The 22,845-nt window shown below is 34.8% G+C and overlaps 2 protein-coding genes across 2 annotated transcripts; one reads left to right on the forward strand and one right to left on the reverse strand.

Annotated features, from left to right (window-relative positions):
• Positions 1-6,843: 6,843 nt before the first annotated feature.
• LOC133187304 (uncharacterized) lies at positions 6,844-10,623 on the reverse strand. Its single transcript, XM_061322666.1, has 5 exons — positions 10,609-10,623; positions 10,415-10,486; positions 10,164-10,277; positions 9,203-9,293; positions 6,844-7,960 (listed from the first exon to the last, which is right to left on the reverse strand). The coding sequence occupies exons 2-5, from the start codon at positions 10,467-10,469 to the stop codon at positions 7,006-7,008; spliced, it is 1,215 nt and encodes a 404-aa protein (XP_061178650.1). The 5' UTR covers positions 10,470-10,486; positions 10,609-10,623; the 3' UTR covers positions 6,844-7,005.
• A 7,015-nt stretch (positions 10,624-17,638) lies between these two features.
• LOC133186545 (uncharacterized) lies at positions 17,639-19,529 on the forward strand. The gene is made up of 5 exons (XM_061321775.1): positions 17,639-17,645; positions 17,954-18,100; positions 18,174-18,521; positions 18,729-18,816; positions 19,162-19,529. Exons 1-5 carry the CDS (start codon positions 17,639-17,641, stop codon positions 19,370-19,372), a joined length of 801 nt encoding a protein of 266 aa, XP_061177759.1. The 3' UTR covers positions 19,373-19,529.
• The last annotated feature ends 3,316 nt before the right edge of the window (positions 19,530-22,845 follow it).

Raw genomic sequence — 22,845 nt, forward strand, 5'->3', positions numbered from 1 at the left:
GTTGATTAAGAATTTAATATGTTGTTCCCAATGATATAAATTTGACTGAAGATATTGTTTGCATATCTAGGTCACTGGATAATAAGATAATAGTTTTTTCAGGCTATAACTTCTAGACCTGATAGGACTGAGTTTAAATGAATTCAAACATGACTATGATGCTGATGATGACTTACAATTGTACCAAACGCCATACCAAAAATATCTTTTGAGATATCATAACTATATCCACAAACCCTTATTGGACAAGAATTTGAACACATCCTTAACCTAGGGCATCTCGAAGGCTACATGGCAATGGGCACTGGCGGATTAGGTGGATATTGCAGTAATGATGCCTAAAATATATCTAAAAAAGTCAAAAAACTGTTTTAAAAAACCTAAAAGCCTTGAGCTTCCGGGTGCTTCGCCCCTAGGGCCCCCACCCCTACCCCAACTGATTTGATCCCCTGTCAAGAATCCCGGATCCGCCACTGATGAGGTATTGAAATGATGATACAATTCTTGTTTAGTCAGTAACTTAGAACAGTCCATTAAAATGTCTTAAATCAATTACTCATTCCATAGTTCATACTCTTCAATTGATTTCTATTCAAGAATAGGCCATCGTATTAATATAGTAAAGACAATGGATATAATTTTTGGAAAGGGGGTATCAGTTTGAGGAGAGAAAAAATAGTATAGCACTTCTTCATCCTTGGTGAGATAATAATCGAATACGTTTTTTGTTACTTTTGTTACTGAATTCCCTAAAATATTTTTGGCAGTTTGTTGAAAAAAAATTGTGAGAGTATCACAAATGCATTCTTCTTCGGAAATATTCTGATAGAAAAAACAGTAGTTATAATTATGGTTGAGGTAATCTTTTTTTTTAGCAACATAACATTATCAAACAACAAAATGGAAACCTACTTCTTGTCAACACTGATCTTTAAGGGACTTTCAAGCCAATCAGTGCCAAGAAATTCTGTGCATAGATGGTCAATTAATCGTCTGATTCTGTATAAAGAAAGTAATGACTAAGGTCGGAGACCGAATTAAAATTCAATTACTCTTGAAAAAATGTGACCGTCTTGAGGGTATTTCAGCTACACATCGGAATTCACAACAATGCTCTGTAAAGTGATAAAAAGCTGTACAGATTTATAAAGGTGACGGCAAAAATCTTTAGCATCATATTTGAACATCATAGAAAGTTTAGAATTCCTTGATTTTTTAGACATTAAATTTTCGCATCATTTACAATCAAAATAAGTTCAAAATCAAAAATATATACATGTACGAGTATATCAATCAAGCTATCTAATTTTTTGTCTGTATCATCTGTCAAAATAAAAATGATATTGCTTCTAACACTGATCTCATATTCCTTAGTCATCAATGGCATTGCTTTTAACACTGATTTCCTAAACTTTGGATTTTCCGTATTCAATGTAGTATGTTTTCATTCCAGGATTATAATTTGAAATTAAAGCTATTTAAAGTCATTTATGTACAGAACAAATTACTCTTACCCTTTTCTTTTCACGGTTGACAACAGCCTGTCATTTGGTAGCAGGTGGGTCTGCGCCTATTGACTACTCGATGAATACTGTATTCAGATCGTCGACTTTCCTCTTAGGGCCGGTACACACGGTAAGGCTTGCCTTATAAGTCTAAAACCTTACGATTTGCAGGACGTACGGCTCTTAAGCTTGTGTCCACACGTTAAGGCAAGACTTGCAAGATTATATACAACATTTCCATAAATCCCACGTGTTTCCAGCTATAAATAGTGCATTCGGTCATTAAAATAGAAGAATAGATTACTGGACTTTGTAATAATTATACCAACAAGTACATTCACACTTCTTAACAAAAAGAGGAAGAGGTTGAACAGAAGCATTTGTGGATATTTTCATTAGCTTATTCGAAAATACTTTGTGTTCACTTCAATGTACCCATGTGTATGGTTTGATAAAAATAGAATGACATTTGGGCGAATGATTTTCATTGGTTGAGAAGAAAATTTCAGCTAAGTCTTGTATTAAGAAATAGAGCAGTGTTGTTTTTGTAAGTCAGACTTGTACGGCTCGAAAAACCGTGTATTAAGGGTGTACACACGGTAAGGCTAGAACTTAAGTTCTATGACTTATAAGGCAAGCCTTATCGTGTGTACCGGCCCTTAGGATATATCGAGGGGATGGATCCCGGACATTGTCATCGCTTGGCTGACATTCCAAAGTCATTCATCATGGAAAAACTGGCCTCAAACAATCGTCTTTAAAATATTCAAAACAGTTCACTGTATACTGTGAGGGTCCATGCCAGTCTACTCTCGTTAACTCCACAAATTGAGCTTGCTGCTTCTCGTCTTTGGGAAAAAAGTGAAGCGTGATTGAGTCCGCGACAGTCTGTTGCTGCATCCCCCACAGCACACTTTCGTCTTCTGGATTTTCCACTCATTTTTTCAAGTAAAACAATGTCTTCTACTCTTAGATTGTTTACTTAACTTTGGGCGTCAAAGCAGTTATAATACGTCACTTTCGGATAGAGCCTCGTTTTCGTTACCATAAAGATATGTTTACGTATAAATTTCAGTTTTCGCCGAATATCTCGCTTACGGTGAAAAATTTAAACCATTTTTTTTCGGGGGGGGGGGGGCGCTATTAAAAGTTAATTACTTTAAAATAAGCCCAACATATGTTGCTACCTCATTGGCACTTTAATAATAAAAAGAATTTTTAAAAATCTTGCATATGTCTTATGGCACCTTTTTTCTGGTTTCTGCCCTAAACTGAAGGGACTGGGGTTTATAGTGGTCCAAAATTCCGCTCCATCCAGGCGTCCACATAAAAACGATCCCTAGCTATGCGCCTACTAATTTAAGAAAACTAAACTTGTAAATACGCGTTAATATATTTCCTTAGCCATACTAGAATCCTCCAACAAAGGCTTTTTGCTCACATACAAATCCACATTTTGTTTACATGTACTCTGCATTGTACAGATTCTTAAATGCTTCTTGTTTGTTGCAAAAGAAAGTTTCATGAGTAATCCCAACCCTTCAATACTTCAATTTTTTATTTTGAGATTGAAAACAACACCAGGTTCCACTGGTTTGGTTTGTTTACTTTTTGTTATGTATTAAATTGTTTTTCATTTTTCAACATTTCCCCATTCTGCTTCCTAATTAGTAACCCTTCTACATAACATAATTCACAAACTGTATTTCCCATCGGAAGGGAAAAAAATCAGGAAAGATCGTTCATAAATAATTTTTTGAGCTATAAAAGTTTTAACCAAAAAAAAGTGTTACACATAAATAATACCTATGAAGAGTGAAAACATTTTCAGGTCACCTGAGTAAACTTTTCGTCCGCCGTCGCGCGTTAACATTTGAACATTTTGAGCTTTTTCTCTGATACTGCTCAACCAATTTCAACCAATTTTGGCAAATAGCATCTAGGAGTGAAGGGGAACAACAATTGTGAATTTCATTGTCCCTGCCCCCCTGGGGCCTGAGGGGTGGTGCAAAAACCACTTGAATTAATGTAATTTTAATTTTCTTCTTTACTCCTGAACATCAAGAAGTCAAATTGTTGGCATAATTGTAATAAGCATTGAGCCCTGTACCATGATTTTGAAATTCATGGCCCCAGGGTCAGGTGTTCTGGAGCTAGGGCGGGGCTCTGTTGAATATATAGTGAAAATGCATTATTTCGTAAAAATCTTCTCTGCTCCTGGACATAAAGCAAACAAACTAAATGCAAAGTTTTAATGCGGAAGGGTGCCTCTTCCGCTCCAGAGCATTGAGCTGTACTGAGTAGATGGTTATGAGGAGGAGGGGGCCTCTTCTAAAATTGTGAATTTCATTGTCCCTTGGTCAGAGATTCTGGTGCTAGGGCGGGCTCTAATGATTATATAGTGAAAGTGCATTAATTCTTTGAAAATCCTCTCCTCTGCTCCTGGGCATTAAGTCGATGTACTAAGTACATGGTTATAATGAAGAAGGGTGCCTCTTCCAAAATTGTTAATTTCATGGCCCCTGGTTCAGGGGTTCTGGTGTTAGGGCAGGGCTCTATTGATAATATAATGAAAAATGCATACATTCTTTAAAAATCTTCTCTCCCCCTGTATATAAAGAAGATAAGCTAGGTGCATGATTATGATGATCAAGGGTGCCTCTTCCAAAATTGTGAAATATTTCGATCCAAGGTAAGGGGTTCTGCGCGCAGAGGGGGGGGGGGGGCTCTATTGATAATATAGTGAAAGTACATTATTTCTTTGAACATCGTCTTCTCTGCTCCTAAGTATTTTGCAGATAAACCAAATATCTATTTATGATGAGTTAAGCAAAATTGTGAATATCTTGGCCCCTGGGTCAGGGGTTCTGAGCGGGGTTCTATTGATCATATAGTGAAAATGCGTGATTTCTTTAAAAATATTTCACTCTCTTACATTTATAAAGAAGATAAACTAGGTGCATGGTTATGATAATCAAGGGTGGTTCTTACAAAATGTGAAATGTGTGGCCACAGGTCGAGGGGTTTGCAGGAAGGGGGGGGGGGCTCTATTGATTATATAGTGAAAGCGCATTATTTTTTAATTTCTCCTCTGCTCCCAGGTATTTAGCAGATAAATCAAATATAAAGTTATCATAAGCAAGGGCGCCTCTTCCAAAATTGTAGAATCTTGGCCCCTGGGTCAAGGGTTCTGGTATTAGGGCGATGCTCTATTGATCATATAGTGAAAATGCATTGATTCTTTAAAAATCTTCTTCTCTCCCTCTGTATATAAAGCACATAAACTAGGAGCATGGTTATGTTGATCAAGGATGCCCCATCCAAAATTGTGATATTTGTGGCCCCAGGGTGTGGGGTCCTGTGATAAAGGGGGGGGGGGGCTCTATTGATTTTTATTTGTTTGTTTGTTGTTTAACGTCCCTCTCAAGAATATTTCACTCATATGGGCACGCCACCACTTGCCGGTGGAGATATGTAAATTTATACCTATACTCGGCACTCAGGGCCATTGAGCAGTGAGGGATCTTTTTCGAGCCAACACCAACTGCAACACAGGACCTCGGTTTATACGGTCTCATCCGAAGAACCGGTCTCCACGTCCCACAGTGGATTCGAATCCGGGGGCTCTATTGATTATAAAGTGAAAGTGCATTATTTCTTTAAAAATTTTCTTCTCTACTACTAAGTATTAAGCAGATAAACCAGATATGATAGTTATGATGAACAAGAGCGCCTCTTCCAAAATTGTGAACATCTTGGCTGTTGGGTCAGGTGTTCTGGTGTTAGGGTGGGGCTCTAACGATAATACAGTGAAAATGCATAAATTCTTTAAAAATCTTCTTCTCTGCCATCTTATATAAAGAAGATAAACTCGGTGCATGATCATGATGATCAAGGGTACCTCTTCCAAAATTGTGAAATTTGTGGCACCAGGGTGATGGACCCTGTGGAAGGGGGTGGTGGTGCTCTATTGATTATGTAGTGAAAATGTATTATTTCTTTAAAAATCTTCTTTTCTTCTCCTAAATATTCAGCAGATAAACAGTCTGTACATGTACTCATTATTTTTCCCAACTCTTTTTTTGTCCACCACTTTTGCTAAAAGTGAAGGATATTAATTTGGGTCTAGCCGTCCGTCTGCCTGTTTCTGAGTGTAACACTAATGATTTTCCGGATGATGTTTCAAAATGTTCTATAGGTTTTGTATTGAAATGCTATATCCTAACTCCCTAAAACTTTAGGACTCCGAATGATTTTGAGACAAAATGTAAAATGCCAACGTAAAAATAAATATACTAGTGTTGCAAAAATTGTTTCCAATTGATAACTTAAGTTCTGTTTGAGCTTTAACGATAAAATTTTAATTCCACATTTCCTGTTACTAAAAGGACTTTTGTCATAATGATTGATTTTTAAGCCAAAAACTGAAAGGTCTAGGTCAGAAATTTCTATATTGCTTACTTTGGTTTCCAGATAACAACTTTACTTTTCTTTGAGCTTTTACAATGAAATTTTATATCATAACTCCCTATCACTATTTGCTTTTGAAATCAAAGATCATAAGTGATGGTAAAAAAATTCTATAATTGTTAACTTTAGTTTGCAATGAAATCATAACTCCCTTTTACTTAAAGAAGGACCTATATTGATTTTAGCTTTAAAAAATCAAGGTTAAAATTCATCTATTGATCAAATGGTTCTCAGATAAAAACTTCAGTAGCTTATAAGCTTTTGCACTGAATTTTAAATCATTTATTCCTATGACTTAAATAAACTCTATATTGATTTTGAGGTCAAAAATCATAGGTCAGAAATTCATACAATTCAGATGATACAATGTAACTTTAGTTTTCTTTGAGCTTTTGCCATGAAACTTAAGGGAAAGACTACCTCCTCTAACAGAAGAAAAAGCCCAAATCATAAGGCAAAAAGTTGAAAGGTCAAGGTCAATCCTTTTCTTTTTCTGCATGAGCATTTTTTTAGGCCTTCAACCATTTATTTTCAATGATTTAGTTTGTTTCTATTTGTTGTTTGCTTCAATTTGAATTAAAATCCTTTGGGACAAGAACATCATATTCTAAACTGTAACAATAAACATCACATTGATATTTATATTAAGAGATCTTTGAACCAATGCAAGCCATGAAACAAGCTAAATTCATAAAACTTAGGCCCCCCACTTAAGGAAAATAAATGTTTGGATGGGAGACCTAACTAAAAGCAGACAGGGAAAGAAAAAAAGATTAAAAATAAAATATGTGAATGAAAATGATATTCTTTTTTATTTCAAAAAGCAAGAAATCAAATTTATCATTCAAATCGATGTCAAAATTAATCAATGTCTTTCGCTGATTTTTTTTTATTATTATTATTTACGAAAAATACAAACGTCATTTGAATATTTGAATATTGATTTATGCTTTTAGTCTAATAACCAGACACCGGTCACTTATTTAATTACCCTGCAAATTGTAACTAATGATGTAAATGATTATTTGCTTCATTTAGTACTGTGACCTTCAGTTAAATTGGGATCACTGTCAACATGTTTCAGCTGTTTTAAAGCTTCGTCATATCCGCCGGAAGAATGTTTACTGCTCCTCGCACTGGCGGTTTGTGCGACTTCCGGCGCGACACCACCACCTATCGGGGGTTGTGATGGTTTACTATGACTTAATTTTTCACTTGTTCTTTTGTCTGTAAGGTTACCACCACTTGACCGCGCAGACTGCCGCTGTTTCAGTCGTTGCTCCACGCGGCTTTCCATGCTTGAATTTTGCGTATCTTGAGTATCAACTTTAGTTTCACTTTTGCGGTTAGGATTGCCAACTATTTCACTTTGGCGCTGCCTGGATTTTTCGGCATGTGATGTTCGTACATTGGACAACTGTAAAGAATGAGCTCTTTTTGCTTTGTAGTGACTGTCAGATTCAGCACTAGACACAGGTATGTTGGATGATCTTCCGGCTTTAACATCATTTCCAGAACTACTAGTGGCACCGTTCAAACTTGATTGTAGTTCAGTCTTCTTTCCCTTTCCAGTACTACCAGGGGCACTTATATTAGATGAATTTGCATTTTTCATTTCGTCAATCGAACTGTCATTGATGCTTGATTTCGAAGACCTAGCTTCTTTATTTTCCTTAACTGTATAGCCAGATATTGCAGGCACACTGATTTGACCCTCACTTTCACCATTTGGTGCAATGTCATGCTTCTCACCCTGGATGTTGTTTTCTTTGACCCCAGATCCGTTTATGATCTCCATGAGGTTAAGATCGTTCTGGCCCTGTAGTTCCTGTAATTTAGCGTTTTGAGTGGCCTCCTCTATCTCGAAGAAGGAGGGGTCATTGACCTGTAATAACTGCATCGCTATGTCACTTCTTCTGTTGTCTGCGTCCGCGTCCATAAATCCAATCTCCTCCTCCGGTCTCTTGTTTCTTTGTTTGTACTTCCTGTGCAAAAAAGTAGCAATTTTAAACGAAAAAATCGAGTAGAAGAAATTAATCAGACTCACTTTTTCTTTATTCATAGAGAGAAAGTGATAGAAACATTGATGCAAGGGTCAAATTTGGGCTGCAAGTATTAGTGTTTGCAAAATGTGGAATTGCATTCAAAAACAACCAGGAATATCCGGAATTCTTATTCCTTGTAACCTTCTGAATGAAAATATTAAAAAATAATTATGAATTTTTGATATTGTATTGGAAACTACCAGGCATTTTCAATCTAAGTCAAGTAGGATTTCTTTAAAAAAGATTTTTATTCATTTTTTCTTTATTTTTGGAATAGTCTGATGTAAATATTGTATAATCATTGAAAACAAATTTGTTCTAAATTTATTTACAATGCAAGTTGGTTAAAACACAATGTTCAATAAATCTGCATCAGGCCCGTAGGAAGCAATTTCAGTTTCGGGGGGCACAACCATAGATTTTCAGTTGAGGGGGCACTATCAACTACCAAAAATTCCTTGACAAGCATAAAAAAAAGGTCATCAGACATTTCCATTGAGGGGGCACAAGCATATAGTATCTATTTTTTCTATAGTACTCTAAAATGTCGGCAAAATTATTGGGGGGACACGCCCTCCCGTGCCCCCCCCCCCCCCCCGGTTCCTACGGCCATGTGCATAGAATACACAGATAGACGCAGAGTCCTTTAAAATCACGGGATCACATCCCGGCAGCTCATTATTATACAGTTAAAGTATACCAATGAGGGAGTTAGCAAGATTCCAGTTCCCCAAGGCAAGGACTATTTCCCGCGGCTTCGCCTCGGGAAAAAGTCCTGGTCGAGGGGAACTGGAATCTTGCTAACTCCCGCAATGATATACTAGTAATTTTAACTGTTTTATTATACCGATACAAACATAAAATTTAGAGGTTTCAGATAGCGTGACTTCATAGCAAGGATTAGCTTACTGAAGTAACACACGGGGATTAGTCCATTCACATATCATACCAATGTAAAAGTAAAATCTAGAGGATTACGAAGAACCGGGAATTAGCTTTTGATGCAGGGATTAGCTCACTTGACTGACGCACGGGGATTAGTCCATTCAAAACGATTTCTAGGGAATTAGTCACATCTAACGATCTAAAGTTATGTAGGGAAAAAATCAGTAGAGGTATAATATATAATTCTAAAGAGAATAAAATAAAGTAAAACATATAATAAATATTGATTTTATTTACCTTTGACGATTTTTCCGATACACAAAGACAACCACTATGCATATCACTATTAGAAAGACAATTCCACCCAAGACTGCAGCGGTAGGTAATTCTGAAAATAGACATCTTCAAATATACTATACCCCACTATAATGTTTTGTTTATGCAGTTCAGTAATAATGTCCATTGTTTCTGTTGCATTGGTAAACAAAAAAAAAATTAAATTAAAAATTTTAAAAAAATCTTGAGTTCTGCATTAAAAGTTTCTACATGGCAAGCAGTATATGAACTATAAAACGTATTATGATTATAACATCTTAACATCATTATATAACATTTTAACATCATTATGGATCCTTTATAGTTTTCAAAATATTTGGAATTTGGCAAATATCCAGTGGGATTTTCCATTAAAGAGACTTTGACAGTTTTAGCACTATATTTAGCATTAAGTAACGATCGACAATTTCCAAACGTCTATAGGGAACATTTTGATCTCCATCAAATATATATATAGGAAACATCTTAATCTCCATCAAATACATATATAGGAAAGATCTTGATCTCCATCATATACATATATAGGAAACATCTTAATCTCCATCAAATGTATATATAGGAAAGATCTTTATCACCACCAAAGGGAGGAGGCATTGGTTTGGGCAAGGTGACCTTTATCAAGTTTATTGTCCCCTAAGACAGCAACTATTTCTCGAAGCATGTGCAGTCTAGGGAAAATGTCTGTCTCTCACAAAATAGAGACATTCGTTTGTTGTTTCTTTGGTGAACTAAGAAAAGAATTTTGTAATGCTTCTCTGTTGCTTCTTAATCTTGGATTCCGCTTAAAGTTAATATACAACATTTTAAAGTATTTTGAATTATCTGAAAATATTCTTTCTAAAAAAAAAAAAGCAATTGAATTAATTAAGCTAACCCCCTTTTCAACACCTGGATATAATAAAACATCAGATGAGAGACGTACGTGATTTCACAAATGGTTTATGACCGTCTTTGTTGTTGTCGTTGTTGTTACCAGACCCAAGTACATCAGGATCTGTTGTTAAATTTCTTTGTTGGATTCTTGTGGTTATCCCAGCTGAAAACACAGAGGTTGATACCTCTCTACATCATATTTTCCTCTAATGTTATTATAAATTTGCTAAACATTTTCACGTTTTTTACACGATTGAAGTTACATCCATTAAATTAAAAGCTTCTCCCTTTTCTACTTACTTGTGACGTGATCAGTCGCTGTTGTTGTCCCCGTTCTTTCTGTTGTATAGGCCATCACTGTCGTGTAGCTGCCTGAAACATTGGACGTAGCAGTAGACATTTTACAGTTTTCCTCAGAGCACAGTTTTCAAACAAGGAAATCATCCGAATAAAAATATTTTTTTTCAAATTTAAAAAAAAAAAAGCTTTTATACCAGGAGACGAAGCTGCTTATTTCCGTTTGAAAATAAACATGATGTAAGCTTATTCAATAATTCAAAAAAATCACGAAAAAATGATAAGAAATTACAAATCCTTCAGTGACAAGAAATCCACGTGCATAAACAGTCAGTTCATCGTTTGTTTGCTATTTAAAAGAGGGTGAGGACGAAGAGGTCAGAGGTCGAATAAATAGGGGTTTCCTGTCGTTCTCTTGTGACTGACAAGGCAGATCCGAATACAAAACTCATTGCTGTCTGACATCATAAGATAAAGTTTGCTGCTGAGATTTATTATTTACTTAAACATGTCTTTTGTTAACTATGAACACTGATTATTTGTAAACCTCTCGACTTGAGACGCGTGTCTCAGTACATGTTAGATTTAAATTTAAAAATATCTAGTAATAGATACATTTAAACGAGATTTCAATTTTGAATGTAACATTTTTAATAAGATACTGAGGTTTGTATGTTTTTATTGAAATTGTTAAACCAAATAGGAGGAAAAAGGAATACAGAATAGAAGGAATATAAAGAGGAAAAAAGATTGAGATGGAGGAGAGAGAAGGGGGTAGGGGAAAAGAGGGAAAGAGAGAGAGAGGAGAAATACCCTAGCCAAAAAATCAAAGGGCAAAGAAGAAAGAGTTCGAAAGTAATACCAAAATTAATTAAATCATACTTAAATTTTTACCTTCAAATTGTTATCCAGAATACACAAACCCTAAAAGTTGACATTATTTTCAACCACACTAGAACATTTTACACACATCCGGTGGTAATGTCTTTGTCCGCTTTTCACAGGAAAACGGTGTCTCCTACAAGTACTTAGGAAGCGAGGACAGAGTGAACGTTTATATCTCATTGTATTAGACAGTATATCCTAATTCATTATTGTTTTATATTACATGTACATCCATTTGAACGATATGTATATCATATGCATGCATGTTCCTCTATTTACACAAGTATTAAGTGATGTCGATAAGAACTCTAAACACTGTTTGCCTTACATATATCTGGAATTTGGATTAAATTAATGTCGAAAATTGTAAGCGTTCAAGAAAACTTGACTCCACTTGAAATAACTTTATCAAGATTCACGAGAAACAGCTTTAGATTGGTCGCTTCCGGTTTTGTCTGACACCTTGTCATGTGATCGGAAGTTGATCGGGATATTCTTAAGTCAATTATGACTTCTAAGTAGCATCATTTTTCTGAGTAGATAACACTAACTAACCTTTGATGTATGATGTGACGTCAGGAGTGCCAATAAAGTTTCGTTAATATTCGTCTAGATGCTGTACGTCTTGTAAGTTAGAAAAAAAATGGTTCAAATTCGGTTTTGCTTTAGGAAATTTAGCATAAAAATTTTGTCGAATACATTGAAATACGTGCATACGAGTAAGCTGGTAAACAGAGATTTCATGAATTTTAATTATGGAAGGAATTAGAACGCCCCACGTTTCCGAATAGGTAAACTTTTCTGGACGGCCACGATTTTGTATTGCGCAAAACCTTTATTTCTAATTCTATTCCTGCCTCAGTATAACGTGAATTTATTTTTGTATTTAGGGTGTTGTCTTCATGCTCATCCTTTGTTTCAGTTCTATATTTGGTTACATTAACACTGCATTTTAACGAAGTTAATGTTCCTTTTTCCCACGAGAGCATGATGTGTTTTTTTTAAATTTTTGGTAATGAGGAAAAATGTACTTGTGTGCCAATTATTTTTCTCTTTCAAATTATACCCCAAATTAAGGACCATGCTACCTTGATAATAAAGGCCGGAAATAGTTACCCCATGCATTCTCAAAATGAAGTACTAGTCACATCCTTCATTTTCAGAATTTATACAAGCATCAATTTTGGAAATACATAAGAAGTTTCTGTGGCTATATATACTATTATAAGGCAATCAGCAGTAATGAGTTAATAGAGTCAATATAAGACTTGTTTTGATATCCATACTATGTACGTAAAAGTGAAATGTTTCCATAATAGGACTATGTTTTAATTTTTCTAATGGAACCCTTACGGTTTATGTAAAACAAGTATAATTGTAATAGCTTCATAAATAAAGGTAGTTTACTAAAGCTTAATTTAGCTGTAGAGAAAAGTTTCTACATGAATTTAACAAAAAATGTTGATATTTAAAAGACAGCAACCGAAAATACTTGTGATGGAGAAAGCAAGAAGTTGAAGCCTAGCAAGGCGCTCAAGAAAAATTAGAGACAAGTTTTACAGCGGAGCATATTAAGTGCTTGAATACTCTGAAACGGTTTTAGAATCAGCATTTCGAAATGGCATTACCAATTTTATGTTATATTTACAGTACCTTCTTTCGTTTGTAAGGGATTTATTGTACAGAGAGACGTGGCAGTCGAGTTGCGCAGTAACGAGACTGTCACGCCTCTCTGTACAATAAATTCCGAAAGTGTCTGTAAATGTCTTGTGTCATGGTCATTTGCATAGTCACTCCTTCAGCACCAAACTGCACGGGACATTACGTCACAGGCCTAAGTCCATCGTAAGTGTACAGGGTGTTCAAACAAAGCATTAAGTACAAAGGAGATGGTTGCAATGAAAAATTAAACGATGATAAACGAGTGTGCAGTTGTATTTGATGGATTAATTCAAGCAGTATAAGTATTTCAAAAACCATAATATACACAGGCACAATACTGAAAACTTGGATCCTCCCGCACTAGGATCCGCTACATTACTGTTACTAGGAATACGCTGGCATGTCTTGAGGAAATCCGAGGCAATTACTGTAGCCACAGGTGTCAAAATTATGGAATGTAGTGTGAAAGAGTCCAAATACAGTGTATATACCAACATGTATCCGTTTGCATGTAACTCAAGGAACCCAGAAAACAGGTGCTATTAAGGAAATCATCGAAACTGTGCGTGTTTTGAATATTGCCAGATTTCAATTGTATCTGTTTTAATTTGAATACATGTATTTCATAAAATTCTGTGTCTTTTTAAAATTTTTGTTTAAGCAGTTAACTAATGAGTTTATATGCATTCCTCTTGAAAATGGTTTTCACGTATGCATTTACAAATAGAAGGGAGAAGGGTGAATTTTGTGAGGTTTCTCGTGTTTCCTCTGGATAGGTTGTATATGCTTACAGAAGTTGAAGAAAAAATTCAAAAAGTATTGAGTTTTTTTTTGGAAGTTATTGTACAGTACATTGGAAAATATTGTACTGCTAAGCTCCGTTCCCTAGAAGTTATAGTTCGTTGGAATTCAGCCAAAGGTTTTCTATCTGATTTAGAGAATGGCTAACATCAAAAGAAAAAAGTACAGCACCACGACACAATGAAAAGTTAAGCAGACTGTGATCCAGTGAGAAATACTAGGTTTAAAGCACAGCAGTTCTATACGAGATTTGACACCTTAAAAAATGTATTGTACTTTGACAACTTTAATAGGATCCAAAGCCATGCAAATGTCACCAGAAAATATTGAATCCTATCTAGATCTGTACATTAACAATTTAATTTCAATTTGAAATGAAACAGATATAATATTTTGGGAGAAAATATGCAGGAACTTCATTTATAACATTCTCTTTAGTTCGATGAAATCCTAATACCGGTACATATAATCCTATATTATGATGTGTCGAATAATTCCACATTTCCTTATTAATCCACTCAACTTAATTAAAATTAGAATATATTTACTTTTTGATTGTACCTTCTAAATGAGATCATAAGTTCATAATTACATTTTATATTATGATTTTTAATTTAATGTAGTCTTAATGACATTAGTTAAGTATATTGAGTAAGTCGCATTTCTACGGAAGCCAGTAGGTGCCAGGTAGAAAAATATTTTATCTGGCGGCCGCCAGATAAGTTTCTGGCGGCCGCCAAATAATTATCTGGCGGCCGCCAGATAAATAACTGGCGGCCGCCAGATAAAAAGATCTGGCGGCCGCCAGATAAGTTATCTGGCGGCCGCCAGAAACCTATCTGGCGGCCGCCAGAAATTATCTGGCGGCCGCCAAATAATTATCTGGCGGCCGCCAGATAAATATTTGGCGGCCGCCAGATAACTTTCTGGCGGCCGCCAGATAATTATTTGGCGGCCGCCAGATAATTTCTGGCGGCCGCCAAATAACTTTCTGGCGGCCGCCAGATAACTTATCTGGCGGCCGCCAGATCTTTTTATCTGGCGGCCGCCAGAAAATTATTTGGCGGCCGCCAGATAAGTTTCTGGCGGCCGCCAGTTATTTATGTGGCGGCCGCCAGATAATTATTTGGCGGCCGCCAGAAAGTTATCTGGCGGCCGCCAGATAAAATATTTTTTCTACCTGGCACCAACCGGCTTCCGTACATTTCTTCTAGTGCTGTTTTTTTCTTTTTGCTCTAATGAATATTTGGTCAGCATGTAACTGTAAATGTTATATACGTTATTCTAGTTTAGTATAAAAACATCCAGGTACTTTAACGAAATTCAAACGATCATGAAATAAAAATGTGTTTCTAGGGTAATTAGTATAGTTCTAATTGGTTACTTATTGATTAAAATACTAACGTAAACAAGTATTCAGCAATTACGATTTGAAAGTACTATATTCTCCACAGGTGTTCACACAATAACAGAGTAAGACAACGCCCAGGAAATATCACAAATGGCATCAACTGCATCTACTTTTAATCTAATTTCAAATGCTTATTCTTATGCTTATTCTTATCCCACGAGCTCGCGTTTGTTATCCATCCCATCAGAATACAAATTTGGTTGTACACAGGGAAAAGTGGCTCGCATGATGTTCATGCGTTTGCCTTTTCGCATGAAATTTATGTGAAAATCTTACAAAAATCGTCCCACATGCGAATTTCATGCGAATATCATCATGCAATTTTCATGCAAATTTCACGAGAGCCATTTTCCCTGTGTATTTCAATTTTTATATAATTTTTATTATGAAAATTCTATCCGTCTGTCTACCTAATCAATACATACGACTCACGGTGGGTGTGACGGGTCGACAGGAGATGCTTACTCTTTCTAGGCATCTGATCCCACCTTTGGAATTTTCAGGGGGTCCATGTTTTATGTCCTGTTCATAAATTTGTATTGTTTGTAGATTTTTTTTTACAGATCGATCACTGTTCGTTATTTCTTGTACTTATGTTTTAAGAAATTCTCGTAATATATTTAATCAAATTGATAAACATAAATTTAGACGTTAACCATTTTTTATAAGGGAGTAATACCAGTAAAAAGATCTCGAGATCAATATTTAAAGCAATAGCAAGAGAAAGATTTTTTTTTCTCTTTTTTGTATTTAAAGACTGAATAAAATGCCCTGAATAATTGGGACACTATGTCAAAAATGGAATAGGTATTTTGGCAAAATACTTTATTACTCATTAGAATTAATCATCTATAGACGATTAAAAGTGTCTATATCTTGATACATCGTTCTTTTTATCACCAGTTTTCAAACAGTCTGATTCTTGATTAAAATTAATAATTCATTTTCAACGTTCCATGTAAAGAAAAAATCTCTTGTTACAGAGAAGTTATTAAGATGTAGTCAACAGAAAAAAATTCACATGGCAAGTTTTGAAATAAAACCCCTTAAGGAAAGGTAAGGTAAAGACTCTCTAAGGAAACATGATAGGGAGGTTACAAAAAGAAAACATGAGGAAGAGAAAACCCCGAAGGAATACTCGATGGAGGGACTTACATAAGAAACATCTGCTGGTGTAGGAATGACATTTAAAGTATACCTTGTGAACGAATATCAACTAAAAAGAAAACCGGAGAAGAGAGATCGACCAAACAATACGTTACCCGAAGAATACATGATAGCAAAGTGCTTAAAAAGAAAGCTTGAAGAAGAGATGTTATCAAAACAATCAACAAGGAGAGATCTATAAGGAATGTTCATAAAAAGACTTAAAACATATATACCTGGCTTAGGGAGGTGACCCACAGAATACGTGATTGAAAATTTTCATCAGCACAATATATTATGGAGTAATGTAACTGGGACACATATGATGGGGCGATGCGACCGAAGAATTCCTTTAAAGAAATGTAACCTGAAAAAAACTCTTGATGGAGAGATATAACACATTTCACCTGATGGCAAGACGCCATCACATGAAACCCTGGTGTAGATAAACTCTTGGTAGAAAGATGTCATCCAAAGAACAAATCGGTGTTAGGTAGAAGACAAGGAAAAACAGTTGATGATATTTTCTAAAGCTGTTTGTTTTCGTAATTGATCGATGACTTTTGAAATCCCTTTGAAAAACCAAGCAATGACGTGTTAGTTTTTGACTTTATCTTTGTTTCATCTAATTAAAGAAGCAGTGGGATAAGATATTTAAAAATGATGTCATAGACATCATTTTTTATATAAACATTGAATGTGTGTTTTTAATTATTCTTAGAGTGTGTTTTTTTTCCTATAAACCAGGAAATAGGTGAAATCCGTAAAAGATGTTAGTAAATATCAATTAATTTATGGTGGCAATTTTGCGAAATGGCTGCTACGGCCATCAGGGCTCGTTCCTGCGATGGCCCATGCAGACTTCTTTATAATATGAATCTCTATATTTGTTCTAAAAATGGCGCTTTAATTACAAAATGCACAATAGGTTATCTTTGCCGCAGATCTATAATGTAAATTTAAGATATGAATGTATTTTAAATTTGTTTTCGTTCATGCCAGCTATTTTGTTTCATTTCCTCGATTTATCTATTTACATGTTACAAATACCCTTAGTTTTAAACTTTTATTACATCAACAGAAAGTTGCGGAAATATCATATTGTTAAGAGAATGGTTCATGTAATGTAAAAGCCTGGATAAATTTAACTTTGAACAGCATAAAAAGGAAACAATCAATGTAATGAACACTATTTATCAGTAAGACCCATCATTTTATCCTGTTAGTACATGTGTACACCCAAAGACTCTTTTTAAGTCGTAGTGTTCAATATTTCATTAGTTATTTTATTTCATGAAAGTGCGTTCTAAGTAATTGAAAACATGGAGTGTATTTGGTTGCTTAGAGTGTTGGTTTCAATATTCCTTTTTTGCCCAAATGCATTGGGTGAGTATGGTCTTAAATATTTACAATTTATGCTGGTGTATTTACGATATTTGTACGAGGGTAGTCTTGAATATGGTCAATATGTGTAGACTCGCTTGATTGAATTTTTACAATATTTGTAGAGTGGCGATTTTGAATATTTACAATATTTGTACGAGGGTGGTCTGGAATAAGTACAATGCTTGTATGTGGACGATCTTGAATTTTTATAGTTGTAGAGTCGCAGTCTTGAATATTTAAAATATTTGTAGGTGGATGGTCTTTCTGGAGTGATTGGACCCCGTGTTCTTATCCTTGTGAGGGAAAAACAAAATGGAGGAAACGTCATTGTCTAACTCAGTTTTGTAACGGAGTCTATTATGAGTATGAATACTGCGAGCCCAAAGACTGCTTACTAGGTTTGTTTGAATATTTAAGATATATGTCTTTCTTATTGAGCTCCAAAAAATATATAGAACATTTTCTTTCCAGAAACAAAACCACCGCCAGTAGCTTTTCGGCATAATATCAATAATTCCTACATCCCTCAAGAAACAAACAGATATTTCAAGTCTTCAGGCATAGTTCGAGAAACTATGCAAATGACAACACCGATAACTCATTTAGTTCCTACACTCACCGATCTTCTGAAGAAAATCACACGACAAAAAGAGAAAAATACTGCTACATTTGTAAAGAAAAGTGAAATAGATATTGATGATCATGAAACGAACGTGCAAATGAAAATTCGAGAAGTAACCAAACTAGCATCTCAACCCGCACATGGCAATATGAATGCTAAACAAAATGACCAACCAACGTCCAAAGAAGAAGGAAAAGGTACAGTCATTCTTAATGAAACTTCTTTGCAAATTGATGATACATGCAAAGCTCTTAATCAAAAACATCCATTTGTGTCACTTTCCTAGAGAAGGAAATCAAGATTTCTATTGCACTATTCTCTATCAAATCTATAATTAAACAGATGGGTTTAAAAACTACCATTTTTTTCTCCTACCATTGGTAAATTTTATAATAAATTTTCAGAAAGAAATGTCAATGTTGTGATTTTGGTAGCTGTTCCAATACTAACAGTATGTGGAGTATCATATACGATTGCTAGGATCTACAAAATGTAAGCCATGAATGATATTTTGTTCCATTTTATTGTTCTTTAATATGGAATGTATCATTTAAAATAGGCCCTAAAATATACATATTTCGTACCATTCAGTTATTGCATCAAAGTAAGTGCCCTATATGTTTGATTTTTATTTTTGAAAAAGAAAATTTTTTAATGTACAATAATTGCTATTCAAATGTCATTTACATGCCTATATATAAATATATATATATATATATATATATTATATATATATATATATATATATATATATATATATATATATATATATATATATATATATATATATATATATATATATATATATATATATAAATTTTCATTTTTTTAATTAAGAATAAAAGACAAAAAAGCAAATTCTAAAGAAGCCACAGAAAACACAAGAGGACAATGGCCTTCCTTGTCTTCAAATAAGATTTCCTCCACAGAAGAGAATAGAGAAGTACAAGAGTATAATTACGTGTCTTATGACGAAATAAGCAAGCGCGGTTCATACGAAAACAGCTCACCCTCTCACAGCTATGTCTATGACGTCACTTGGAACTAGCAACCAACAAAGCATATCACAAAAGAATACCGTTTACTTGAATACTGAATAACATACATGTATTAATGGTTTTATATCGTGACGTAAGCTTTATTTTACATGTTAGATTGTTATCATATGCACCGAGTTTTAGTTTATGTATGTTTTACCCATTTCATCAACACGGTTAATAAACTTCAGTTTTATACAGTTGGATTGAGTCAGCTGACTTGGTATTCCAACAAAATGACGTTTCATTGAAAATAAAAATTTTATCATTTAATTTTTCTTTCTGAATTTATTTGTTTGCGACGTGACTATTTAATGTACTGCAGCTACGATGTTGTATTTTGGATCTTATTTATTTGTCTATGACAACATTGATGTATTGATTTGCAGCCTTATATAAACAAAACTTACATTTAAAACTAACAACTTTTTAAAAATCTTTAAAAGGACATGAAAAGAGAGAAGAACCCGAAAAGAAAGGAAAAAAAAAAAAAAAAATCACACAGAACTGGAATTCTGGAGTTCAATAGGTCGATCTCATTGTACATAAAATTTCGTTCATCAAAATGATAAATCAAAGTGAATTGGATAGTTTTGTAAAGGTAAAAAGCTTTTTAAAAAGATAAAGTAGAGAAGACAGGATTACAGATTGAGGCGCATAATATTGTGTATGATAACGTCGATTCTTAAGATTCTTAGATTATGAGAGGGAAACTGAAATTGATTTTCAAAAATATTTTACCTTCAAAACTATAAATACTGAAATATCAAACAATTGTATATATTAAAATATTTACAACTGCTATTATAAGCAATAAGGTAGAGTATAATTACGTTGTCATGAAGCGCAATTGATTGCAACTCATTGTGTTTGGCTTCATATACTTCTTCAGTCATAACTTCATTAATATATACTTTATTGTGCCAAATATTATATATTTTTTAGCTTTATTTTTGAAAATAAAGGCGTTTATAAATATAGGAAATGTTGTAACATTTCATAGAAACAAGTGCTAAGATCAATGCAGGATAGTCAACGCGTGAAAATAATGTTTTCCGCATTTATAATTTAATTTCAATGTATATGTAATTTACCCCATTATTACTTTTTATTTAATTAATGAAATATGAATATAACCTCTAAAAACATCAGAGGTTGGATCAGATGCCATGATAAAGAGATGTCACCAACAGTACACCTAATAAAATGACGTCACCAACAGAACATCTTATAAAGAGTTGTCATCAACAGAACACCTGATAAAGCGACGTCACCAACAGAACACCTGATAAAGCGACGTCACCAACAGAACACCTGATAAAGTGATGTCATCAACAGAATACCTGATAAAGTGATGTCATCAACAGAACACCTTATAAAGAGATGTCATCAACAGAACACCTGATAAAGTGATGTCACCAACAGCACACTTGATAAAGTGATGTCACCAACAGAACTCCTTATAAAGTGATGTCATCAACAAAACACCTGATAAAGTGATGAAACTAACAGAACACCTGATAAAGTGATGTCACCAACAGAACACCTGATAAAGAGATGTCATCAACAGAACACCTGATAAAGTGATGTCACCAACTGAACACCTGATAAAGAGATGTCATCAACAGAACACCTGATAAAGAGATGTCATCAACAGAACACCTGAAAAAGTGATGTCACCAACAGAACACCTGATAAAGTGAGGTCATCAACAGAACACCTGATAAAGTGAGGTCATCAACAGAACACCTGATAAAGTGATGTCACCAACAGAACACCTGATAAAGTGAGATCATCAACAGAACATCTGATAAAGTGAGGTCATCAACAAAACACCTGATAAAGTGATGTCACCAACAGAACACCTGATAAAGTGATGTCATCAACAGAACACCTGATAAAGTGATGTCACCAACAGAACACCTGATAAAGTGATGTCACCAACAGAACGCCTGATAAAGTGACGTCATCAACAGAACACCTGAAAAAGTGAGGTCATCAATAGAACACCTGATAAAGTGAGGTCATCAACAGAACACCTGATAAAGTGAGGTCATCAACAGAACACCTGATAAAGTGAGGTCATCAACAGAACACCTGATAAAGTGAGGTCACCAACAGAACACCTGATAAACAGATGTAATCAACAGAACACCTGATAAAGTGATGTCATCAACAGAACACCTGATAAAGTGATGTCACCAACAGAACACCTGATAAAGTGATGTCATCAACAGCACATCTGATAAAGTGATGTCACCAACAGAACACCTGATAAAGTGAGGTCACCAACAGAACACCCGATAAAGTGATGTTATCAACAGAACACCTGATAAAGTGATGTCACTAACAGAACACCTGTTAAAGTGATGTCACCAACAGAACGCCTGTTAAACAGATGTAATCAACAGAACACCTGTTAAACAGATGTAATCAACAGAACACCTGATAAAGTGATGTCATCAACAGAACACCTGATTAACAGATGTAATCAACAGAACACCTGATAAAGTGATGTCATCAACAGAACACCTGATAAAGTGATGTCACCAACAGAACACATGATGAAGTGATGACACCAACAGAACATCTGTTAAACAGATGTAATCAACAGAACACCTGTTAAACAGATGTAATCAACAAAACACATGATAAAGTGATGTCACCAACAGAACACCTGATAAAGTGATGTCACCACCAGCACACCTGATAAAGTGATGTCACCAACAGAACTCCTTATAAAGTGATGTCATCAACAGAACACCTGATAAAGTGATGTCACCAACAGCACACCTGATAAAGTGATGTCACCAACAGAACACCTGATAAAGTGATGTCATCAACAGAACACCTGATAAAGTGATGTCACCAACAGAACACCTGATAAACAGATGTCATCAACAGAACACCTGATAAAGTGATGTCACCAACAGAACACCTGTTAAACAGATGTAATCAACAGAACACCTGTTAAACAGATGAAATCAACAAAAGACCTGATAAAGTGATGTCACCAACAGAACACCTGATAAAATGACGTCACCAACAGAACATCTGTTAAAGTGATGTCACCAACAGAACACATGATGAAGTGATGACACCAACAGAACACCTGATAACATTGTTTGGAGACATATATCCAAAGGAATACCTTGCAGGGAGATAACACGCAAAAGGATCTGCATAAAAATGACCCGGAAAGATCTCCGAATAAGAGAATTCACCCAAAGAACATCTAATGAAAAGATGACACCCAAAGAACATAAAGTGGATATATACTATATAAATAACACCTGATTGTCTTCGTATTCTCAAATAGATGTATTATTGTTGTGCACTTTCTGTAAAGGTAGTAATTCTAATTTAATATGGTAAGTATCTGTACAAACACAAACATTATTGTCAAATTCTATATTAATTGTATATTCACATAGAAAATAAATGATATTGTATATTTCTCCTATTATATCGTTGTTCTTCTTTC

Source organism: Saccostrea echinata, unplaced genomic scaffold (assembly GCF_033153115.1).
Source record: "Saccostrea echinata isolate AGI-Se365-2 ecotype Australia unplaced genomic scaffold, CSIRO_AGI_Sech_v1 ptg000014l, whole genome shotgun sequence".
Classification (NCBI taxonomy): Eukaryota; Metazoa; Mollusca; class Bivalvia; order Ostreida; family Ostreidae; genus Saccostrea; species Saccostrea echinata.

Bases quoted from the DNA above. Each gene is read 5' to 3' on its own strand.
- LOC133186545 (XM_061321775.1), top strand. The intron at 18,101-18,173 runs GTTTGTTTGAAT...TTTTCTTTCCAG, and splicing joins GCCCAAAGACTGCTTACTAG to AAACAAAACCACCGCCAGTA. The intron at 18,522-18,728 runs GTACAGTCATTC...ATAAATTTTCAG, and splicing joins GTCCAAAGAAGAAGGAAAAG to AAAGAAATGTCAATGTTGTG.
- LOC133187304 (XM_061322666.1), bottom strand. From the start codon at position 10,469: ATGGCCTATACAACAGAAAGAACGGGGACAACAACAGCGACTGATCAC. The intron at 10,278-10,414 runs GTAAGTAGAAAA...CTGTGTTTTCAG, and splicing joins AGCGACTGATCACGTCACAA to CTGGGATAACCACAAGAATC. The intron at 7,961-9,202 runs GTAAATAAAATC...TTTTTTGCACAG, and splicing joins TATCGGAAAAATCGTCAAAG to GAAGTACAAACAAAGAAACA.